This window comes from Octopus bimaculoides, chromosome 14 (assembly GCF_046866305.1).
Source record: "Octopus bimaculoides isolate indiv1 chromosome 14, ASM4686630v1, whole genome shotgun sequence".
Lineage (NCBI taxonomy): Eukaryota > Metazoa > Mollusca > Cephalopoda > Octopoda > Octopodidae > Octopus > Octopus bimaculoides.
The window spans coordinates 31,098,970-31,125,180 of record NC_142941.1 but is presented as its reverse complement, the minus strand read 5'-3'; the positions used below and the strand labels follow the sequence as shown (position 1 = coordinate 31,125,180).

Sequence of the window (26,211 nt, the reverse complement as noted above, 5' to 3'; positions counted from 1 at the left end):
ACAGAGCTGCAATCCTGGATCAAACGTAGACCGAGAAAGGGCACTTGGCACCTCGAGTGCCACCAAGCTCTCACCGCCCTCAGTCAGGCGGGCAGTGCGATCGGTAGTAGCTCCACTCTAGCGTTCTGTAGAGGGTTAGTGGAGGAAAAGTGTGACGACGTTCTCGGGGAAACTCTAGGCGTCGAGGATAATCAGCTAAACAGTCTGTTCAGGAGAACTTTCGGGCCGGGGCCCATTGATAATTTCCAAAGGTCCCTCGCCTGGCAGTGCTACCGAGGTGCGCTACCTGTTCGAGATAAACTCTACCGGCACGGAAGTGCCGTCAACCGGGCCTGCCCGAGGTGCGCTCAGGACGACGAAACCGTTCTGCACGCCCTCGTCCAGTGCCCGAGCATTGCTGACCTGTGGGTTTATATCGAACAGCTACTGTCACGTGTAGGACGGATCCGGCTATCAGCTGAATCCATCGTGAGGATTGACCCGCCGACCTCCTTTAACCGGGAGGGCAAGGCAATTTTCCTATGCCTAGTGGCTGTAGCGAAAGAGGTGATATGGTGGACCCGTTTGAAAGGGCTAAAGACAGACACTTTCCTCTTTGGCCAAGGCCTCATCAACTTTTTCAAGTTCCACTTGAAAAGGTAGATGAGAGTAGAGAGGGAAGTGCTGTCTCATAGCAAATTCGTTGAAAGATGGGTGACTGTTGGAAGAATGGCCAGTATAAACGGACCAATTCTGAGAATACACCTGTAGAAAAAAAAAAAAAAAGGTAATGTAAAAGGAGAAGGGGCTCTATACCCCTTTCTTATTTTTTCTGACCAGGCTCCCGTGGTTCTATGGGTTTTTCCACTTGTAACCTTTCCTTTTTCGAAGCGCCTCCCCCTTTGGGAGTTCTATTTATTTATTTATCTATTTATTTATCTATTTATTTATTATATCTTTCTCCGTTTTCTTCCTCTGTTTAGACGAACGTTTCTACCTTTTCGGACAAAACCTTTTGTAATTTTCGTCCTGTCTTTGTCCTTACATGTTTTTAATTGATATTAGCCCTTGTGGCCAATAAAACGAATTAATTATTATTATTATTATTATTATTATTATTATTATTATTAAGGCAGTGAGCTGGCAGAATCATTAGTATACTGGACTTAGCAGCATTCCTTCTGGCCCTACGTTCTGTCAAAATCAACTTTATATTTTAAGGTTCATAAAATAATTACCAGTCAAATACTGGAGCCAATGTAACTGCCTCTTCGCAGAATTGCTGGCCTAGTTCCAAAATTAGGAAGAATTATTATTATTATTATTATTATTATTATTATTATTATTATTATTATAAGATGTGCTTAACAAAGCAGTCATGTACACGGTGTACTTGCAACTAGTTTGTTGTTAATATTGCTATCTATCTATCATACTATTTTATTTTCCATCTTAACATTTATTCTATGTATCTATCTCTCTTACTATCTCTCAGTCTATCTATCCATTAATCCATCTATCTAGTTATCTGTCTATCTCTCTATTTATTCATGCACCTGCCTGCTCACCTATTTCTCTCTTTCTCACTCACTCTGTCAGTCTATCTATCTATCTATACTGTTTAGGTTTAAAGCTAACAGCTACAAGACATCTGTTGTCTGTTATTTTTCTGTCGTGTCATTTTGTTAAGTTATTTTGTCACATTGCTGTAAACCACATGAAACTGTACTGAATAGCCGGTGTAAGCATGTTACTTGAGATACACCAACACATTATGCACGTACATTTATTTTTAAATATTGATTTCTAACAAAATAACAAGGCTTCAAATCTGGGAAAAAGTTATAATCGAATGTGTCTATCCCAGTACAATACTAGTACCTTATTTTATAGATCCCAGAAGGAAGAAAAGCAAAGCTGACCTTGATGGGATTTGATCTCAGAACATAGAAAGCTGTAACTAAATACCATGAGGCATTTTCTCTGAAGCTTTACTTATTCTACCAACCATCATTATTATTCCCTTCATTTACCATCCACTTTTTCATACATACATAGGTTGTAGAGGATTTGTTGAGGCAGATTTTCTATAGCTGGTTGCCAACATTTAGCTGTTTCCAAATAAGGTAATATTTCCCATAGCTGAATATTTTTTCACAGAAGGTTAATAATGAGGGACAATAATACTCACAATAACCACATGATACCAAGACAAGGAAATACCACTTTGCACACACACACATATATATATATACACATATACATATATACACATATATATATATATACACAAAGATATATATACACATATATGCATATATATATACACACATATATGTATATATACATATGCATATATATATATACATACATATATATACACACACATATATATATATATATATATATATATATATATTCATGCATATCTATACATATATATATATGCATACATATACGTATATATACATACACATATATACACATAAATATACATATACATAAATATATATATATACTTATACACGTATAATACAATTTCTTCTGAATTTTCAGATTTTTTTATATGCTAGGCCACTTGGTTTTAATTTGAATATTCAATTTATCACCCTATCTATATAAATAATATATACTTATATATATATATATATATATATATATATATATATATATATATATATATATATATATATATATATGTATACATACATATACATGCATAAATATATCATAGAGAAAGTAATAGAAATGAAACTAGTATGTATATATATATATATATATATATATATATATATATATATATATATATATATATATATATATATATATATATATACATATATATATATATACAAAGTGAAAATATTAATAGTTTCACTAGTAAAAGTGAAAGTACTATCTCACATTACAATAGAGATGTTATTGTTTCACTTTTGTCATGTAATACTGAAAGAGATAAGAGGTTGCTCCAAGCTCGCATTAGGCAAGAAGCTGGAATTTTTTTTAGGCCTATGACACTGCATGGATCCTAAGTAAGGCATGTGTAAAATTTGAATGAAACCGGTTGGGTAATTCTCGAGTTTTAGTGATGCACACATACAGACACACACACACATTTTTTTTTTTTTTTTTTTTTAGTTTCAGCTTAGAGCTGCGGCCATGCTGATGCACCACATTCTGAATTTTATATATATATAGATTACATATCATACGACAATTATTCATGTGGCCGTATTTATGATGAGCACATAGGATCTGTTGCTGCCACATAGGGTCTGTTGCTACAAACGCGATACCCCACCAAGGTCAACTTCTTATTCTTCAGTAACGTTTAAAAAGTACTAATAATCGTGGTATGTGGATTGATAGAACTCTAAGAACATTGGACTAGATGTTTTGCAGTAATTGTTCCTGTTCTTTCGTCCTGAGTTCAAATTCTGCCTACTTGGACGGTAAACTTAAACTGATCCCTAGTTTAACACCCTCACTCGGTACATTGGATGCTTTCAGCTGAATCAGTTTAAGAACAATTGTTATGTTTGACCATGTAATCCTAGAAACCCGTTTGATACCATATTTCTATTGGCATACATTACATTCAGGCCAAATCTTCAGCTAGAGATTATTTCTTCCCTCCTTTCCTCTCACGAGATTTAGGCTGCTATTTCTAGCTGGTCGCGCAGTGGATTGACAGACTCGCTTGTGTTAGTGTCAAACAAAATGTCTAATATTTTTAACTATGGTCCTTTGCGTTCTACGTTCAAATTCCGCGACTGGAGTCAACTTTGTCGTTCATCTTTCAACGGGAATTGGGAGGGGTCTACAAAACAGTCAAGTACACAGAAACGATGGAATACTCTAATACAAAGCATTCTAGAAAAGAAAAGAATTACAAAATAAGACTTAGACCACAGAGGAACACCGTACGATCTCCTAGAAATAACAGTCAACTCTCCCTCAAATACCACTAACGTCTTACTACATTTTGTTTTATAACAGTGCACTGTTTAAATTTTTTAAAAAGTGACTTGAGGGTCACGATTGGAATACCTTAGATTATGGGTTTGCTTAATTGGAGCAGACTCCAGGGTAAAAGAGCAACCACCTTCGTTGGTAAGTACTTTTGTTTTTGAAGTATATTGCGGTAATAATACAAGAAGCGATTTTTTTTAACTGTAGAAAATTTGCACCGGTTACACCGTCTCCTTTGTTAGGAGCCCTAACGTCTCTTTTTTAATTGCGGGAAACGTTTCAGAAGGTAAAAAAATTTAAACTTCAATTTTAATTTATTAGAAATTTGTATATAAAAAAAAACATTTTAATTTTTTTATTTTATTTTTACCAAATGATTTTTTATAAATAACCGTAAAATAGCTTAGGCATTAAAAAAAATTTTTTGGAGAGCAACAAAGATTTATGATTGCGAGAAATATAAATATATATTCCTCACAACAATGTGTATGTATGTATGTACGTATGTATAAGCGAAAGTTTCAGCCATTTCTGCCTGTCAGTCTGTAAAGGACACTATTTGGTAGTTACAGAATACAGAAAACATGTAGAGAAACAAAAACCTCTTTAAAACTGATATACTTGGATATATTTTTAAGATTCGACTTAACTTTTTCATTTACATTGTAGCACCAAAAAACGTAAGATAGCAATAAGTAAAACTTCTGCACATAGTTCATATAGATAGAATTCTCTTTACTAAATACCGGCTAACCGGACCTCGCAGTTATTTATTTTACGTTAATTTGATAAATGATATTAAAGATCGAAGTACGATTTTTGGTCATATATGGTTCTAATGGTGATTAGTAAATTCTTTGTTGATTTGGTGATTAGTAAATTCTTTATTACCGAATAAAAATGTGAACGGCATTATATTGATAATGCTGAATCCTCAACCGTCAAACAGTACGTTTAGCCTGTATTTTGGTAATTTGAAAAGCACACCGGTCTTCAGTTACTCTGCAAAAATGTTTTGACTGCCTTCTACAATTTTTCCCTCTAAAGAATATGGTGAACGTTAAAATGGTTTATGTATTTAAGTAGGTATTCTATTATAATAATAATAATAATAAAAAATGACATAAAAATATATCTACATGTTGCCAAAGTGGAAAGAATTGTTAGTAATAGTTAGACTTTAGTGACATAATAGACCCGGTTAGTCTCGTTCGTAACTCGGGTTTCAATTCTTTGTTATAAATACCTCAATTACACGGCTAAATCTTTTAAAAAAATAATAAATTGGCATTAACATTTTAAATATTCTCCCTTACCTTACTGCTACATCTACCTACGTAAGAAATCAATATTTAAAAACACACATTCAGCGTTACAATTACATCCGGTTGTAAACTCAAACTCACTGTAAATATTTTATGTGTCTATACATATATGCATGATTTTCTGCGATTTCTCTCTCTCCCTCTCTCATCGATATATTGTGTGTACAGAAAGAGAAAGAACTAGTCATCCGAGTGCAAGATCAAATGATATTGTACAAATTTCGTTTTTTTATTTTTTATTTTCCTACAATACGTTCTTCATTTTACAAGATATCTCTTCGAGGAAGTTGGACTTTTTTTCTTCTCTCTGAATATATTGTATTGGAAACTATTACATTTGTGTACGCAAACAAAAACAGCTGTCTCGCACCATCAAAACAGCTGGGCTGAGTTGAGCAGGTGCGCGCCAACGTTAACCCGTCGCGAAATACCCTGTCGCACGCCATGACACTATTATTAAACTATTTTAGACTCAAATTTGGCTGTCATGTTTGTTTATTTAATGTGTGCAAGTTGTTGGTGATTCTCTTATATAAGTGAGTCAATATAATTTTTATACATGTCTTCGCTTATCAATGTTCGACAAGTATATATCGACAACAGTCATCAGTGAACACTTAATATTCAATTAATTCACACATTGCCTTGACTACGATATATATATATATAGACCCACACGTATGTATAAATATATATATATGTATATATATATATGTGTGTGTGTATTTATGTGTATATATTTATGTATGTATATATGTATTAAAGATAAATGAAAATGCCACTTTTTTTTAAAAAAATTTGGGGCTGTTTTAATTAATTTACATTACATGTTTCGTTTTTTTTTTTTAAAACCTTATCAAAAATAAGTATAAAATTGGGAACACGGACTGCGCCTACTTTGGAGAACCTGGTAATGGGCTATCTCAAGATTAAACTATACCAGAGAACACTCGAGAAATATGGAAGCTCCTTTTCCACCTACATACAAAACAACTGGAAAAGATATCTCGATGACTGTTTCATCCTCTGGAATGAAAGTATAGAAAGACTCAACGAATTCCAAACACTTCTAAATGGAATAAACAAAAACCTCCAATTTACGATGGAATACAACAATTAACAACTACCGTTTTTAGATATCCTCATAAAGAAAGTCGGGAACAAGATAGAGACAGACATCTATTATAAACCCACTGACTCGAAACAGTACCTACCATTTGATTCTTGCCACCCGAGACACACCAGGACTAATATCCCATTTTGCTTAGCCAAAAGAATATGCACTATAGTATCAGATGCAGACACCCGTTATACACGACTCCAGGAATTGAAATCCACACTCGTAAATAGAAACTATCCACAGCCCTTAATCGAAAATACGATCCAAAGAGTACTTCAATTAAATACACAAGAACTTAGACAACCAAGACCCAAGAAGGAAGAAAAATTAAAAACCCTACCTTACATCTCCACACACAACAATGAGGCCTTCAACAACATACTCCACAGCACAGCTCTACTCAAGAAAGATACAAAAATGAACCAAATCCTCAAAACACATACAATCATCAAAAGTAAGAGGCAACCAAAATCAATGAAAAAGATTTTAACCCAGGCCAAATTACACTCAACAATAACCACAAAACCTACAGTAAAAAAATGCGGGAGACCCAACTGTGGGATTTGTGTCAACGTAATAGAAGGATCGGAACATCGATTAGAACAAGGCCATAATTTCAAAGTAAAAACTAATTTTACATGTGCATCGGAGAACTTGATCTACCTAATTACATGCTCTGGATGCAAACGGCAATATATTGGACACACTAAAAACAGCCTACGTCAGAAGATGGTGGTATACAAATCCCAAATTAGGATCCCAGAAAACAGGAAAATACCTCTCAGCCAGCACATCGACGAATGTGCTTACAACAAATTTCCCAAATTCACAACATTTCCACTATACAAATACAAAGACAATGCTAGCTAAAATGAACGCATTAGCAAGGAAATATTTTTTATAAGAAAATACCGACCAAGTCTAAATTCTCTAAACTAGCAACACTGAGACTTTCATATATATTTTTATATATTTATAAAAAAATCAAAATAAGCAACACGGATTTTAAAGATGATTGCAGTATGCACGTTTCATGCTACTCCACTTATTTAAGTAATGCGAGCATTACATTAAATGCAATATGTAGAGCAATCTTCAGCTGCACGGAAATGCAGAAAATTACAGTAGAATAGACATATTATAATTGTGGCAACTGACTAGCCTGATAGCCTTGGCTATGTCAAGATGGATTTTTATGTATTCTTCTTCCCACTTGGATTTGAAATCTTGCCACAATTCTAATATGTCTATTCTACTGTAATTTTCTGCATTTTCGTGCAGCTGAAGATTGCTCTACATATTGCATTTAATGTAATGCTCGCATTACTTAAATAAATGGAGTAGCATGAAACGTGCGTACTGCAATCATCTTTAAAATCCGTGTTGCTTATTTTGATTTTTTGATCACCTCGTTTTTGGAATGGTTTTTGTATAATACCATACCATACTATATTCTGGTGCCTAAACATAAGTACCATATTCAATTTTGAATCTAAATCTAAACCTTTTATATATTTATATGTAGATTTGCAAGTTATTCATAAGAAATAAACAAAGGGGATCGAAGAACCCGATTTCTATTAAAACCATAGGGGTAACAATTTCACCATGACGACTACTACTACTACTACTACTATTGTTATTATCATTACTGCTGCTGGTTATTCGATGGCTACAACCACTCCTAGAAGTCTTGACCACTATTTAATTTACAAAAACAGATAGTAGTAATCTACTATCACAGCGAGTTGGAATTACCATGCCTTCACAACGGAACGAAAGGACCACGTGCGCATGCAAGAAATAACTGTAAACTATGAATGTCATTCTTAATTTTAATTTCAATTTTATTTTATTAAAAGCCCTCTTCTTTTCTCACATATTTTATACTCATTTTTGATAAGGTTTTTCAAAAAAAGCGAAATGTGTAATGTAAATTAATTAAAACACCTAAAAAAAATATTTTGTTTGTGTTTCTTTCTGTGGAAGAGCGTAGGCTCAAAACGTTAAAAGATTTTTTCACTTCCTGAGCGTTAAACTAATACATCTGTTTGTTGTCTACACCACCAGTCTTCATCTTGTTTTTTTTGTTTTTTGTGAGTTCTCTCCCTGTATATATGTATGTGTGTATATGTATATATATATATATATATATATATATATATATATATATATGTGTGTGCACGCCAATGTTAACCCGTCACAAAATGCCTGTCGCATGCCACGGCAATGTTACTGGAATATTTTAAACGCAAACCTGGCTGTTATGTTTGTTTGTTTAATGTGTGCAAGCTGTTAGTTATTCTCATATATAATTAAGGCATTATGTGTGTGTGTGTGTGTATGTATATATATGTATGTATATATATATGTGTGTGTATATGTATATATATATATATATATGTATGTGTGTGTGTGTTTGTGTATGTATATATAATGATTGACCGTTGACTGGACACTTCAATTTTTTTTCTCCGTGTTTTTCTCCTTGTCTCCGTATTCTTTCTGTTGAAGAGCGTAGCTCGAAACGTCAAAGACTTTCCGTATTCCCGAGCGTCATACTAATACATCCTTTTGTTATTTACACCACCTGTCCTCGTCTGTTGTTGTTTTTTCGTATATTCTCCCATATATATATATATATATATATATATATATATATATATACATACACATAGATATGTGTTGTTGAAAATGCACCTAAATTTCAAAAACTCGTAATTGTTTAAAATACATTTACTTACATATATACCAAACTAGTTTCAACAATGTTTTTTGTTTAGCAATGGTAAAAGTTCAAAATTGCAAATTAGAAAATCATCTTTGTTTATCAGTGGTAAAAGTTTAAAACTATGAATTAGAAAAACATTTTTAAAAGTTTCAATGTTGACAAATTAACATGTTCATAACAGTCAATAATATTAAAACTATATCAATTTGTTTCAAAGTTCATTATAGTGGTGATCAACAAGTCATACTGAGTTCAGAGGGGGGAAAAAAAACAAGGGAGAAATAAAAATAGTAAAAAAAAAAAAGGAATTTGGTTTACAGTTTCTCTGATCCTCTTTCCATAGAGTAGTGGTATGTTTTGGGATCATATGTATTTATAATCTTTTCTGCGAGTGGATCTGATTTTTGATTCGTTAAAGTGCTGGTGACGTTTTTTTGGTGGTCAGGCTTGTTCTGCTTGCTTGGCTTCCCTGTGGAGACGGTCATCAGTTGTTCCAGTTGGTTGGTTCTCATAAAAGGTCATTTTGTTGTAATTGCTGAAGTTCGTTTTTGATAGGTCAGGAGTCAGGTGACGTCAGCGACTGGTGCTTGTATGGTGATTTGGAATTGCTGTTTCAGAACCCGGATGGAAGATTGTTACTAAAGTTTTTTAAAAAGTTTTTTTGTTGTTCCTAGTTGTTTTTTTTTTGTGTTGAAATTGAGTCTTTTTTCTTTTCTTTTTACTGCTTTTTCTTCTTTCTAAAGGATATTCAGCTGTGGTTTATATTTTTTAATCAGTATGTTTTCCTTATTTAAGCAGAACTGGGTTGAAGTGTTTCCAGTGTATTGATAGAGAGGGAAGATTTGGTATTTAGGGTTTATGTCTACGGGGCATTGGTCTAGGTGATTGCTTACAGGAATTTTCCTAGTGGCGGGGTCCCAGATTTGTTGCCTGTGCACTGTAAGTCTCTCCCTCAAAGTTAAGCTAGTTCGACCTATGTAGTCCCCACCACACCCTCCACATTTGAGAACACAGATTAAGTTCTTCGAAGCACAGGTGAAGTCATATTTTATGGTAAAAGTTTGACCTGACTTAAATTTGTATGTTTAATCCTCTAAGAGGAAGATGCAAGTTCCACAGTTAGGGCGGTTGCACTTTTTGACTTTTGCAGTTGTATTTTTAGTGAGTAATTTTTTTTTTAGGGATTGCAGTTGTCTCTTGCTTTTAATAATCTTGTGTTTCCAGTGCCTTTTTCATTTGCAGGTCCTTCATAAGGAGGGGTATGTTTTGGTGGATGATGTATGCTTCCATGTTTCTTGGATTGTATGTTGATATGTAAGATACAGTTTTAAGTGTGTCATGGTGTTTTCTTGTTTTCCGTAACTCTTGGGTGTCTATCATTTCTGCACGTTCTATTACATTTTTGATTAGACTGACAGGTATTTTTCTATCTAGTAATGTGTTTTTAAGTTCTTGGAGTCGCTTTTCTCGGGTTTCAGAATTCTCGCTAAGTTGAACGGTATATTTATTTTAATATGTTTTGGGTGGCAAGAGGAGAATAAATGATATTGCTTTGAGTCTGTTGGTTCGAAGATGTCTGTTTCAATTTCACTATCTCTCTTTATTATTAAGATGTCCAAGAAGAGTAGTTGTTTGTGGCTGTATTCCATTGTAAACTGGATACTATGGTTAATGCTGTTGGTTAAGTTTTTAAATTTTGAGAGTTGTTCAAGGTTATGTGGCCACAGGATGAAACAGTCATCCAGGTAGTGTTTCCAGTTGATGAGTAAATATTTTTGGTAGTTGTCTCAAAATTTCAGTCTGGTATGTTCGTATATATTTGGACTTCCAAGTATGCCATGACAAGATTGGCGAAAGTAGGGGCTACCCTCGTTCCCATCGCCATGCCCAATTTTTGACTATAAGTGTTTTTGTTGAAATTGAAGAAGTTGTTCTATAGGATGAATTTTATTCCTTCAGTGATGAATTCTTTTCCGATTTGGTCAGGAATGTCATTTGGGAATTTTTCCAGCCAATATTGTATGGCTATTATTCTGTATTCTTGAGGAATCTAGGTGTAGAGGTTTATTACATTGAATGAAACCAAGAGGGAGTTTTTGCTGGTTTTGTTTGAGAGATGGTTTAAAAAGTCCTGATCATCTTGTATAAAGCTTGGTATATGTTGGAGAATAGGTTTAAGGAGGATGTCAGTAAAGTTACTGAGTCTGTGTGACTCACACAAGGGACCGGCCACAATTGGTCTCATTTTGAGATCTCTCAGGTGTGGAATATTTATGACTATAGAAGTTGATTTGTTACAGGCTTTTTATAGCCTCACTTCTGTGGATTTTGGGAAGTTACTGGTTTTGCAGTCAAATCTAGTTAAGTAATTTGTCTCCTTTTTTGTTAGACCTTGTTGGAATTGTTGGATAAGGGTAGACAGTTTGGTCTTTATCTTGGATTGACTGTAGTTGTTGATTTTTTTCATAGTAAGTATTGTTTATGTATTTTTCTGAGCCCATGATTACTACAGCACTCCCTTTGTTGGCTTCTTTTATAATTATGTTGTCATCCTCCTTGAGATTATTAAAGATTTCCCATTCTTCTCTACTTGTATTTATTTTGGAATATATATATATATATATATATATAGGGGTTGGACAAAATAATGGAAACACCTAGCATCATAATTTTGAAATATCTATAAAACCGTCTCAAGCTTGTTTGTTTTTATGTTTTTTGATTTATTATTAGTGTTGCTTAATATGTTTTGCTAAAATTGCTGTTTCTTTTCAGATATCATCACAAAAAGGTAATTAAAATTCATTAAAATGACAGATCTATCGGGCTTTCAAAGAGGTCAAATTGCAGGTGCTCGTATGGTAGGCGCTAGCGTAACGAAAACAGCCGAAATGTCTGGTGTATCAAGAAATGCTGTCTCAAAAGTAATGACAGCCTTTGAGAAACACAGAAAACCTACTCGTCGAAACGAAAATCTAGAAGAAAACCAAAACTTTCAGATAGGGACCTTCAGACTTTTTTGCAAATTGTTAGAAAGGAACACAAAACTACAGCTTCCAAAATTGCTGCAGAGCTTCATAACCACCTCGAGAACCCAGTTTCCACAAAAATTGTTCGCCGGGAGCTGCGCAAAGCCAGATTTTATGGGAGGGTTACAATCAGAAAACCACTACTTTCAAAAACAAACATTGCAAAGCGTTTAGAGTGGAGTAAAAACTTACAGAATTGGTCCCTAGAGCAGTGGAAGAATGTTATTTTCTCGGACGAGTCATTCTTTACCTTATTTCCGACCACCAGCCGAGTATACATGTGGAGATAGCCAAAAGAAGCATTTGACCCAGACTGCCTTCTTCCAACCGTTAAACATGGAAGAGAATCTGTGATGATCTGGTGAGCTATATCTTGGAAACCCGCCGGCCCAATAGTTTCCCATCATGGCAGAAATAATAGTCAAGACTATTTAAGCATTTTATCTGATAAAATTCATTCTGTGGTTGCAGAACTGTTTCTGGAGGGAAACACAATCTTTCAGGATGATAATGCACCAATTCACACAGCTAAAGTTGTTACTAAATGGCACAAGGAACATTCTAGTGAAGTTGAACATCTTATTTGGCCACCACAGTCTCCAGATCTCAATATTATTGAACATTTATGGTGCATTTTAGAAAAACAAATAAGGAGCTGATATCCTCCACCATCATCACTACAAGAACTGGAGACTGTTTTTGCTGAAGAATGGACAAAAATCCCATTGGAAACAATTCAAACTTTGTACGAGTCCATACCTCATAGAATTCAAGCTGTAATTACTAGCTAAGGTGGTCCTACCCCATGTTAAAATAAATTTGTTTGAAATTTTAAGGTGTTTCCATTATTTTTTCCAACCCTAGGTAAATTTTACAAATATTTTATAATTATATACATATAACAAGGGCTTGGCTTGTGCCTCACCACGCACTAAAAATAGTAGATGTCAAAAGGCATTATTAGCACCATAAATTCTCTGAGAATAACACACCACATAATAGGTTAGCAAAAGAAAGAAAATGAATTAAAACTTTTGGTTAACCACGTACAAGATCCTGTTTCCAGCTTAAAGTAAAGAATGTTACCTATTGCCTTCATCAGCACCAGTATTCCATAGCATAAATTCACGAGTGTCCATGAATATGTGAACGAGCTGCAACTTCGCTCGTGCAATATCCATCCACACTCGCACTTATTATAATTATGTATATATATAACACTTGTTATAATTGTATGTATGTATATAAATTTATTTATGAGGGTAGAAATGGATATTAATCAATTTGAACCAGTGGTCTAGCATATTAAAAAAATCCAAAGATTAAAATTATATTACATACAAAAATAAGAGGGATGACCAGCAAAAGTGGACTCCTACATGCTAGAAATAGATGCCGAATCATCTAACCACGAAAAAAATATATGTTCTCAGTAAAAATTCAGCGACACAACAGACTGTAAAAGGGCAAGACAAATGAAAAAATACTAAATAAAAACGATTAACCTACGTACCATGGTTTCACCTGTTAAAATTTACATAAATATCTGCAGGAGTCCACTTTTGCTGGTCATCCCTCTTATTTTTGTATGTAATATAATTTTAATCTTCGGATTTTTTCAATATGCTAGACCACTGGTTCAAATTGATTAATATCCATTTCTACCCTCATAAATAAATTTTTATACAATAATGTTTCTCAAACCGGTAAATTAGATGCAAAAATTTATTAACTGCAGAATTATTTCCGGACTTAGCGCGCCAGATTGAAGACATTTAAAAGGATACACTGAATGTAATTTGTAGAACTCTACACATGCTCCGTTTCGGTTGGACGTCCTGTGTCTAGTTCTGGAAATTACATCGCAAATCGACAGACAATGCTGACGATCCTGCAGATATTTATGTAAATTTTAACAGGTGAAACCATGGTACGTAGGTTAATCGTTTTTATTTAGTATTTTTTCATTTGTCTTGCCCTTTTACAGTCTGTTGTGTCGCTGAATTTTTACTGAGAACATATATTTTTTTCGTGGTTAGATGATTCGGCATCTATTTCTAGCATATAGGAGTCCACTTTTGCTGGTCATCCCTCTTATTTTTGTATATATGTATATATATATATATATATATATAGCAATGTTAATTCTCTAAATGAAGTATTAACAGTAACTGCACGATAAAGTGTAGTATATTGCCACTTAAGTGTGGCTGACCCCTAGGGGTGGATGTTACTGTTGCTTTTAGCCCCAGGAGGAGATGTCCTCCTGGGGCTAAAAGCAACAGTAACATCCACCCCTAGGGGTCAGCCACACTTAAGTGGCAATATACTACACTTTATATATATATATATATATATATATATATATATGTATATATATATATGCATGTGTATATATATAAAAATATATATATGTATGTGTATGTATATATATATATATATATATAAATATATATATATATATATATGTATATATGTATACATACACATATGGGGAGAATTCACAAAAGACGAAGACCGGTGGTTTAGACAACAAACAGATGTATTAGTTTAACGCTCCAGGAGTGAAAATGTTTCGAGCCTACGTGCTTCCACAGAAACAAATGAGAGAAAGTAACAAATGTGTAGTGGGCTAATGATCTATCATGGCGAATGCCAAACAGAGGGGTCACACAGGAGAGCTAGGAAGAAGGGGAGATAATAAAGTATTGGTGATCCCAAAATAAACGTGCGCATGGTGTGTCTAAGAGAGCATGTATGTGTAGGTGTATGGATAATGGTGTGGAGCTGGGAAGTCGTCAGTGGTGGGTGGTATATGTGTGTTTGTGTGTATACATATATGTATGTGTGCACCTATGTTAACCTGTTTCAAAATTCCCTGTCGCATTCTGCGCCAATGTTATTGCATTATTTTAAACTCAAACTTGGCTCTTATGTTTGTTTATTTAATGTGTGCAAGCTGTTGGTGATTCTCTTATAGATGTTCACTTATCAATGGTCGATAAATATATATTGCCAACAGTGAACACTTAATGCTGTAGTAATTCACACATTGCCTTCACTACGATATATATATATGTGTGTATATATATATATATATATATATATATATATATATGTATATATATATAAAAATATTATAATATTAGGGAATGCCAAAAACCGGACTTACAAGGATATTCAATTTAATAATACCAAATTGGACACTAAACTTCCACTTGCGAAGATCTGTTGAGGCAAGTGAAATCGAAGTTAAGTAAAATTTGACGACTGGCACCCATGCCAACGTCGTCTCCCTCATTGGACACGAAACTCAGCTTGCAAAGACTTATTGGGGTAAGCGAAAGCAAAATTGTGATGGCATCTGTGCCTAGCGACGCCTTTCTGGCACTTGTGCCCACAGCATGTGTAAGGACTTTTGAGCGAGATCGTTGCCAGTGCCCCTGGACTGGCTCTTGTGCAGGTGGCACATAAAATACACCATTTTGAGCGTGGCCGTTGCCAGTACCGCCTGACCGGCCTTCATAGGATTTTCGAGCGAGATCGTTGCCAGTGCCCCTGGACTGGCACTTGTGCGGGTGGCACATAAAATACACCATTTCGAGCGTGGCCGTTGCCAGTACCGCACCGCCTGACTGGCCTTCGTGCGGGTGACACGTAAAAGCACCCACTACACTCTCTGAGTGGTTGGCGTTAGGAAGGGCATCCAGCTGTAGAAACTCTGCCAAATCAGATTGGAGCCTGGTGTAGCCATCTGGTTCACCAGTCCTCAGTCAAATCGTCCAACCCATGCTAGCATGGAAAGCGGACGTTAAACGACGATGATGATGATGATGAAATTTAATTTTATAATGAAAAATATATTAATAATTTAGAGAAGAACCACTAAGATGCAATCCAAACACCGAAGGAGATCAGACACCATCAAGAAAAATGTACTCTTCAAAATACTAATTTAAAAATCTATAAAATCTATAAAAAAAGAAAGTGAATAATAGACTACACGTGTTTCGTGGCCACATAATAGTGGAAAAGATCTAGGCAATTTACAATAAATCGATCAACATAAGTTCCACTCATAATGAGGACACTCTTGAGGTCTTGTAAATTCAAAAAGACGTATCCTAATATTTAAATAATGCAAATAAAATGAGAAAGTAGAAATATCTGTATGTATAGAAAAGCAATAATTAGTACAATACATAAAATGTCATGGTTTTATAATAATAATCATCTGTCAAGTTAAAGGCATAATTCATCTAATGAAGAAATGCTTTCTGTGGATTAACACTTTCGTTACTATATTTCTGACCAAAATACACCCCTCATGAGTTTCAATTAAATTCTAAAATAATCATGAATTTAGACTAGTCTCATTAAACACCTGTAACTTTTTTATTTATCAACATATTAATGTGATATTTGGAACATAATTAAAGAAAGGGTTCTTAATCAATTCTATTGTATAATTTTTGTCTCTGGGGCACTGCTAGTGTCTCTCACATGTAAATATTGGTTCAGCTTCACGAATCGTACTCGTTCATAATACTGGAAATATATTCATCGCCAAAAGGTTCCTGATCGCTCCAGTAATTTGTTATTCTGGGTAACTGTCTAATACCCATAATAATATTTATGGCAAAAAATGCCCGTATTTCATCTACAGTTGTAGGAAACCACAAGCTATTTTTTTTCTCCAGTTTGTTTACATTCTGCGTAACGGTTTGTTTCCGCACTAATCATTTCAAACAAGCATGAAAAAGAAGTCTAAAGGTTTCACTTCCTGAGAAAGTCTATGGGTAGACCCTGTTTCCTCAGAAAAATTGTTAATAAAAATATTTTTTAAATCTTTTTCTGGTGTAAAATCATCCTCGCTGTTGCCGTCGCTGCTTTCAGTTTCGGATACAGAAATATCCAATTCATTATCGTTCACCACGTGCTTTTGTAGCTCATTCATTCTTTTCTTCGATATCTCCATATCTTCCGTTCAAAAACCTTCAAATTCGGAATCACTGCTTGATAGCGTGAAACTCCTCTCCATCTTCAAAGTTGAAAAAAATTAACACCGCAAAAAATGTGGAAAAAAATCTTCCAAAATTCACTGAGTTCAAATATCATGCCAAACAATGTCGGAGACAATAACTCAACTGTTTGCAAAGTGAAATCAGGTGTTTTAACGAATGTACTAATGAGATTTGGGTTCAAATATACATTTAAATAACAATGGGTATGCTCGGCCGGCTACGGCAGGGTTAGTCTTATGAACCAAAACTATTTTCGGCCGGCTACGGCCGGGTTAGTAACGAAATACGGCCGGGTTAGTAACGAAAGAGTTAAGAACAGGAAAACATATAAAAAGATAGTGTTATTAACTATTAAGTAAATTTGAACGTTTAACAGTATTGATAAAATTATTAATTATTACTTTCCTATACGTACAGATATTTCTACTTTTTCCTATTTCCTAGTACTTATTCCAATAGAATAAGTACTAGGCTTACAAAGAATAAGCCCTGGGGTCGATTTGCTCTACTATAAAGGTGGTGCTCCAGCATAACCGCAGTCAAATAACTGTAACAAGGAAAAGAGTAAAAGAGTACGAAAACATGGAAAACAAAACAAGCAACATAAAAAAACAACCCTTCATCAGTTGCACATGAAAGCAAGATCGTTGCCAGAGCCGATGGGCTGGCCCCTATGCAGATGGCACGTAAAATACACCATTTCGAGCGTGGCCGTTGATCGTTACCAACATCGCCTCCCAGGCACTTGTGCCAGTGGCACGTGAAAAGATATTCAAGCGAGATCGTTGACAGTGCTGATGGACTGGCTCCTGTGCAGGTGGCACGTAAAACACACCATTTCGAGCGTGGCCGTTGCTAGTCCCGCCTGACTGGCCCTCGTGCTGGTGGCACGTAAAACACCCACTACACTCTCGGAGTGGTTGGCATTAGGAAGGGCATCCAGCTGTAGAAACTCTGTCAAATCGTCCAACCCATGCTAGCATGGAAAGCGGACGTTAAACGATGATGATGATGATGATGATGATGATTATATATATATATATATATATTTGTATATGTATTTATATATACATATATGTATGTATATATATGTATAAGTAGGAAGGCAGATAGTCCACAAATCCCTTCAGGTAGATGGCCCTCCTCGATCTGTAGAAAAGGCATAGGTAGAAACTCCCTAAGATGTACCCAGTGTAAGCTATGGACATGGAAGAGGTGCAGCAATATCAAAGGGCTAACTGGGAAAATAGATTTTGTATGTAGCAAATGTTCAGGTTCTATAAACACTGAAAATGTGCAGAGAACAACTTCTGTCACATTCCAGGGAGAAAAATTACAAGTAGTTGATAGCTTCCATTACCCAGGGGACCTACTCAGTTGTGGGGGTGGATGCTCTGAAAGTGTAGTTGCTAGAATACGAATAGCCTGGGCAAAATTCAGAGAGCTTCTACCTCTGCTGGTGACAAAGGGCCTCTCGCTCAGAGTAAAAGGTAGACTGTATGACGCATACGTATGAACAGCCATGCTACATGGTCCGTGACTGCTGAAGACATGCGTAAGCTTGCAAGAAATGAAGCCAGTATACTCCGCTGGATGTGTAATGTCAGTGTGCATACACGACAGAGTGTAAACGCCCTGAGAGAGAAGTTGGATTTAAGAAGCATCCGATGTGGTGTGCAACAGAGATGACTGCGCTGGTATGGTCATGTGTTGCGAATGAATGAGGACAATTGTGTGAAAAAGTGTCACACCCTAGCAGTTGAGGGAACCTGTGGAAGAGGTAGACCCAGGAAAACCTGGGATGAGGTGGTGAAGCAAGACCTTCAAACATTGGGCCTTACCGAGGCAATGATTACTGACCAAGACCTTTGGAGATATGCTGTGCCTGAGAAGAACCGACAAGCCAAGTGAGACCATAGCCTGTGGCCTATGCCAGTGGGTGTAACCAGCCCACTTATGGATACCTCTGATTCAGTGGACAATAAACTTTGCTTGCGATGACCTATTGAGGCAAGTGAAATCAAATCAAAATCGCTGACATGGCCGATGACAGTACCACCTGATTGGCACTCGTACCAGTGGAACGTTAAACTACAATGATGATGATATATATATATATATATATATATATATATAATGCAAGAGAGTTAGGGATTGAGGATTCAACCCACTAAGGGATAGTATCTATCCAATATACTGCTGGGAGGGTACCCAATTATTGTTACACTAGTGTTATACCAAGTGTAATAAGTGGGTGTGGGTAAAAGGGGGTTATTTTACCCTAAATTTATATAGCAATAAGAAAATGGAGGAGAATATGCGGTATCCATCTACTTGCAGACAGTGTATTCCATTGAATTAATTTGTTTATTTTGTAACTAAAATGACAAAATCCACAATATACAAAATAAACAAATTAATTCAAGGGAATACACTGTCTGCAAGTCGATGGATACCGCATATTCTCCTCCATTTTCTTATTGCTCTCTCTCTCTCTCTCTCTCTATATATATATATATATATATATATATATATATATATATATATATATATATATATATATATATATACATATATATATTCAAATATGTATATATACTTATGATTCTTCTCTCCTTCTTTCTTTCTGTAGAAGAGTGTAAGCTCGAAATGTTAAAGACTTTTTATCTTCCTGTGAAATAAACTAATACATCTGTTTGTTGTCTACGCCACCTGTCTTCATCTTTTGTTTTTTTTGTGAATTCTCTCTCTATATATATATGTATATGTATGTGTGTATATATATATATATATATATCATCATCATCATCGTTTAACGTCCGCTTTCCATGCTAGCACGGGTTGGACGATTTGACTGAGGACTGGTGAAACCAGATGGCAACACCAGGCTCCAATCTAATTTGGCAGAGTTTCTACAGCTGGATGCCCTTCCTAACGCCAACCACTCAGAGAGTGTAGTGGGTGCTTTTACGTGTGACCCGCATGAAGGCCAGTCAGGCGGTACTGGCAACGGCCACGCTCAAAATGGTGTCTTTTATGTGCCACCCGCACAAGAGCCAGTCCAGGGGCACTAGCAACGATCTCGCTTGAAAACCCAACGAAGGCCAGTCAGGCGGTACTGGCAACGGTCACGCTCAAAATGGTGCATATATGTGTATGCATATATATATATGTATATATATATATTTATGTGTGTATATATATATATATATATATATATATATATATATTATGTATGTATATATATATTATGTAGCCTGATGCAGCCAGAGCATGTGATGTTTCTAGCATGGATCTTTCCATGATCCTTTGTGTCGTAGCCAATCAATTTTCATCCCTGTTTTTTTTTTCATTTGCATATAAGAACATAGGTAGGTCAGGATATTGAAGAGACTCGTTACGTAGAGTCTTGTCCAGCTTTCTTTTGTGCACATCTTTTATCAAGATAAAAGCCTTCCAACCTGCCATTATTTTTGAGATTTCAGCATCCCTGTCTCAGTACATATTCACTATGTGTCTCCAGTAGATGTATTCCTTTAATTCCTTGATTTCATTGCCTCCCACCTCTATTTAGTCTTGTGCTATCGCTATGTATTTTGTTTTCATGTAGTTGATTTTATAACCTATTACTGAGCTGTAGCTGTACAGCTCTGTTAGCTTTTCTGTACTTGATCTGTGGTTTGGATGATGAGTACAGTGTTATCTGAGCATCAGAGATGTGTTACCGCGCATTTTTGAAAAATTAGACATATATGCACAAGTCATGTTCTCTATGTAGTGCCTTGTACATATATGCCGATCTCGGCTATTTCGCTGATGATAGTTGGCCTTGCAAAATAGTTTGTTTTGCTAAAATAACTTGAAACCTGGTTCGAAATATAGATGTAAATGTTTTTATTTTTCATTCCTTTCGAAATTATCCCTAATTTTGTGGTGTAGAGCTTTGGCTGCTCTTTCTAGCGGGTCAGATGTCCTTTTATGGGCATCTCTAATGTGTATTAAATGTACACTATATCATATATATATATATATATATATATATATATATATATATATATATATGCAGCCGTGACTGTGTGGTTAAGAAACTTGTTTCCCAACCATATGGCCTTAGGTTCAATTCCACTCTGTGGCACCTTAGACAAGTGTCTTCTACTCTCCCCAGGTTTACTAAAGTATTGTGAGTGGATCTGGTAGGTAAAAACTGAAAGAAGCCTATCATATATGCAGATATACATGTATGTATCTATGTGTGCATGTCTTTATGTTTTGTTGATTTCTTTATATCCCCATAACTTAACTGTTCTGAGTTCAAATCTTGCCAAGGTTAGCCTTCATCCCTTTGAGATTGATTAAATAAAGTATCAGTCAAGTACAGTGGTGGAGGTGATTGAATTAATTTACCTCCTCTCCACAAATCTTTTTGTGCCTCTGTTAGAAACCATTATTATTATTAAGGCAGCGAGTTGGCAGAATCATTAGCACAGACAAAACACTTAGTGGCATTTTGCCTATCACTACGTTCTGAGTTCAAATTCTGCCATGGTCGACTTAGCTTTTCATCCTCTCGGGGGTCATTAAAATAAATACCAGTCGAACACTGGGGTCAATGTAATCAACTCATCCCCTCACCTTAAATTGCTGCCTTTGTGACAAAATTTGAAACCATTATTATTATTATTATTATTAAGTCAGTGAGTTGGCTGAATCATTACTATGCCAGGCAAAATGCTTAGTGGCATTTCATCTGTCTTTACATTCTGAGTTCAAATTCTACCGAAGTTTACTTAGTTTTTCATCTTTTTAGGGTGGATAAAATAAATACCAGTTGAGCACTGGGGTCAATGTAATCAACTTATCCCCTCCCCCGAAATTTCAGGCCTTGTACCTATAGTAGAAAGGACTATTATTATTATTGAGGTAGTGGATTGACAGATTGATGAACATCAGGTATTTCTTCATCTTCTCGTTAATAAAACAGGTGTGGACAAAAAAATTTACCAAATATTTCAGTGCAAGTTGGTTGGGTTAAGCAGGGACAATTGTGTTGATGCATTCCATATTTCTTTGGAGTGGGTTCTGTTATTTTGAAAGCAAAGGAAGGAAGTAGTATAAAAAAAAGAGGAAATTCTGGAAAAACTTATTTTTCAGAGATTTGGCTGTTATCTTAGACATGTTGAGCTGCTGTTCATTTCTGCTGGTTTGACTAGTATCCTTGCATGAGGGAATGAATAGTCAAGTTTAAAAACATCTGAGGTGTTGGTATGGAGATGGGGGAGTGGTGGAATTTAAAAAGATTGAAATTTTGAGGATATTTATCTGTTATATCTTTTACTTGTTAGTCATTAGTCTGCAGTCGTGCCTTCAAGAATTTAGTTGAATGAATCAATCCCAGTACTTTTTTTTTTAAGCTTGGCATTTATTCTATCAGTATCTTTTACCTAACCACTACGTTATGGAGACATAAACACACCAGTACTTGCTGTCAAGTGGTGGTGGGTGATGGGGGGATAAACACAGACATATATATTTTTCCAGAACCACAATCTCCCATATTTTTCCACATGGAATTCCTAGGAGCAAGTTCATAATCTTTGAGTCTGAAGGTGAGGATGGCACAGTGAGGTGCCCATCTGACATATCTGCCCTCAATTTTCTCCACTTTTCAACTGTTTGTACTTATTGCTGGTACCGACCATCTCTACTTTGCTTTGTTCCTACTGGTTAATTTATGTATATGAATTGGATTAGTTATAATGATGTAGACATAGTTACAATAAAAGTAAATGTTGACCTTAAGCTATTCTCTCAACTTCTGAATGGTGTATATATGTATAATTGTGGCTATTACATATATATGTGTGTACATATATATATATATATATATATATATATATATATACACAAAACTTTTTGACATTCATTTGATTTATATAAATGTTATTCTTATCTTTGTAGGTTGATGCTGTGCTGAAGTGTATTACCAAAATATTAGCTGCTCCACGTCACCCAAGTGCCTTTATCTCCAACACTACATATTGACTAACTTCTTTCCTCTCTCTGTATGTATATATATATATATATACATACATATACGTATAGACACACATATCTATTACCAACTTTGGGCTAATCCACTCTCATGTTTCTACAGAGTTGTGTTCTTGTTCTTATCACAACTGTTTGAGATAGCTGAGAGGAATGAAATCAAAGCAGACTATTTGGAAGAGGTTCTATTTGTGTTGTCATGTTATTCAATTCACAAAGTCAACTGACTCCTGTTAATGTTTGCTGATACTACTACTACTACTACTTTTTTAAATCTTTAGTTATGGTAGCTGTCAGCATTTTGTTATGAACTATTTTTAAAAGTTATATATATGAAGTTTTATAAAGAAAAATTATACAGAGTGTGACTAACCAGTAATTAGGGAAGAAAGCAACCTAATGAACATTTTATTTTCATTAGACAAAACTAATTACTATGAAGACAATATTTAACCCCGTTTCACTGTAGAAAGCCAGGGGTCAGTTTTTTGTTTTCTAAGATCTCAATTATTTGTATGTTTCTGGATTTTCTACCTTGTCACCAATGAATAATCTTATGCCCAGTACTGCGACTTTGATCCATTGTGATGTGCAGGATTTAGAAACAGCTGCCACTATAGTTCACCTGAATACAACTGCTGCCACTGCATCTGTCAATGATAAGACAGCAGTATGCAATATTTGTGGCAAAATTTTCAGCCGTCACAATCTGGAGCGCCATAAACGCACTCATCGCGGTGAGAAGCTCTTTACATGTTTGATCTGTGATCGCAGTTTCTCCCAGAAATCACATCTCACTGTGCATGAGCGGATACATACTGGAGTACGCCCATTCAAGTGCAATATATGTGGGTGTGCATTTTCACGGAAAGATTACCTCGTACGGCACACACGTACACAACACAGTGGCAAAGTGTACAACATCAACAACCAAATAATTGCCACACCCCAAGCAGCTCCTGTGAAGAAAAATCGGGTCAAAAAGAGTAATAAGAATAACAATGCAAACCTACATATTAGTAATGCAGTGAGGTCCAGTGATCCTGTTTATCCTCAACAACAACAACAACAACATCAAGTTATCTCCAACCAGATTGCACCAGTAACGTCGAATCCACCATTTGACTGTGAAGAATGCTGGCGAGAATACAACCAATCACAAGCCATTGGTCTACAAAAGCAAGGTCAGTTTTCTGCATCCTCTGGGCATATTCCAGTCCTGCCATGTGTATGTGACATTTGTGGTAAAGGATTCTCAACAACAGGCAAGCTCTCCACTCACAGTAAGATACACTCACGCCCTAAATTGTTCAACTGTGATGTCTGCAACAAAGCATTTTCCCGGCGTGATCACCTACGTGTCCATAAACGCATTCACTCTGGAGAGAGGCCTTTCAAGTGTGAACTGTGTGGCTATGCCTTTACACGGATCGACCATCTGGAAAGACACAAGCGGCCAAATAAAGGGGTCAGAAAATTGAGTTGTGTACCTCGTATCAGTGTTGTTGCAGAAGAAGGGACTTCAGCTGCTGTGACTGTAGAAACTGAACAAAATGGAGAGCAAGTCGCAGTGACAGCTGCTGCTGCTGCTCACCATGGCAATGGCAATGCAACAACTATAACTACCTTAACCAATGTGCCCCATCACATCACTGTACAACCACATCCAGGCAATGTACTCTACCACACTAATCTTGCTCCTCAGATCAGTGTTGCTTACCACCCTGCTGTACAGCAGATGGACGTCTATCACACAGATGTGCACAATTAAATTCTATATTTTCCCCTTTCCTTTCTAATTTTCTCACTCTCCCTCCTTACTATTTCTCTGTACACTTTCTCCTTTTTTTTTGGTAATTCCACAGTATCTTTTCTCCTCAGTATTACACACATACTTTTCCTTTCATACTCATGTCTATACTCTCTCTCTCTCTTTCTCTCCCTTCTTATTCAACATATTCTTTCATTTTCCATAAGATGTCTGGCACACCTTTTCAGATGTTATGTTCTCAACACTACCCACTCAACCTTCACTACCCATAGCAAGGCAAAAACTTCACTGTATCCTACATACATCTGACTAGATTCTCATTTACTCATGAAATACACCTCTTCCACTAAACTCCATCAACACAATAAGGTTCTGTACCTTTATAGTCATGATTCAAAAGAGTGGTTAGTGGTATATTTGGTCTCCTGAGCATGTCCAATTTATCCCATAAACACACATGCATTTTTCTCTTTATGAATCTTATTCATTCACACTCTATCTCTTTCATACACATTCACATTCCTTTTGTTTTTCATGTTCCATATTCTTACGTTCTTTTTGTATCTGTCTTGTCATACTTTTTATTTACACACAAACACTAACACTTTTCCCTTATCATGTCCCCCTTCTATCTCTCTCTCTCTCACTCTTATATATATATATATATATATATATATATATATATATATATATATATATATATATAAAAGTCTAACTTTCAACAGTTGCTCTTCTATTTCTGATACCACCAGGTTCTCTCTGTCCTATCACTCTCTGTTCCCTCCATAGAATATGGTGTCAGTCTCCATGGCAGTGATAATCAGTTGCTGTAAACTGTCAGTTATTGCTATGGAAACATGGTTACCTACCAGACCAGCATTATTTGGAAGGATCATTTGAATTCCACCACATGTTGGTGAATAAAGGTGCCCAAAACATAAGATGACAGTTTTAAAATGTGATCTGTTCTTATTTCTCATCTCATTCATAACAATTCACAAAGCAATATGCACACACACACACGCATACACATATTAACATTTACACATACCTACACAATTCATTGTCCAACGTGCTCTTTTTTAGGATGGTTGTTTATTTGAAAAAGATTTGGTTGGTGTTTGTTGCAGGTTGGGTGACCATGGAGAGGCTCCATCTTTGACTTTAAAATGATTTTGTGTATAACATCAATAGTACCCTTTCTTAGACATT

At 35.5% G+C, this 26,211-nt stretch overlaps 1 protein-coding gene across 3 annotated transcripts; it reads left to right on the top strand.

Annotated features, from left to right (window-relative positions):
• The first annotated feature begins 3,657 nt into the window (after positions 1 to 3,657).
• LOC106884349 (uncharacterized) lies at positions 3,658 to 25,956 on the top strand. Of its 3 annotated transcripts, none has more exons than XM_014935689.3 (2): positions 3,658 to 4,092; positions 23,139 to 25,956. In XM_014935689.3, exon 2 carries the CDS (start codon positions 23,773 to 23,775, stop codon positions 24,997 to 24,999), a length of 1,227 nt encoding a protein of 408 aa, XP_014791175.1. In that variant the 5' UTR covers positions 3,658 to 4,092; positions 23,139 to 23,772; the 3' UTR covers positions 25,000 to 25,956. The 3 variants fall into 3 exon arrangements, 2 of the variants coding, with proteins under 2 accessions (XP_014791175.1, XP_014791174.1); XR_016244276.1 differs by lacking the exons at positions 3,658 to 4,092; positions 23,139 to 25,956 and adding exons at positions 4,117 to 4,237; positions 11,903 to 13,218; XM_014935688.3 differs by lacking the exon at positions 3,658 to 4,092 and adding an exon at positions 4,117 to 4,237.
• The last annotated feature ends 255 nt before the right edge of the window (positions 25,957 to 26,211 follow it).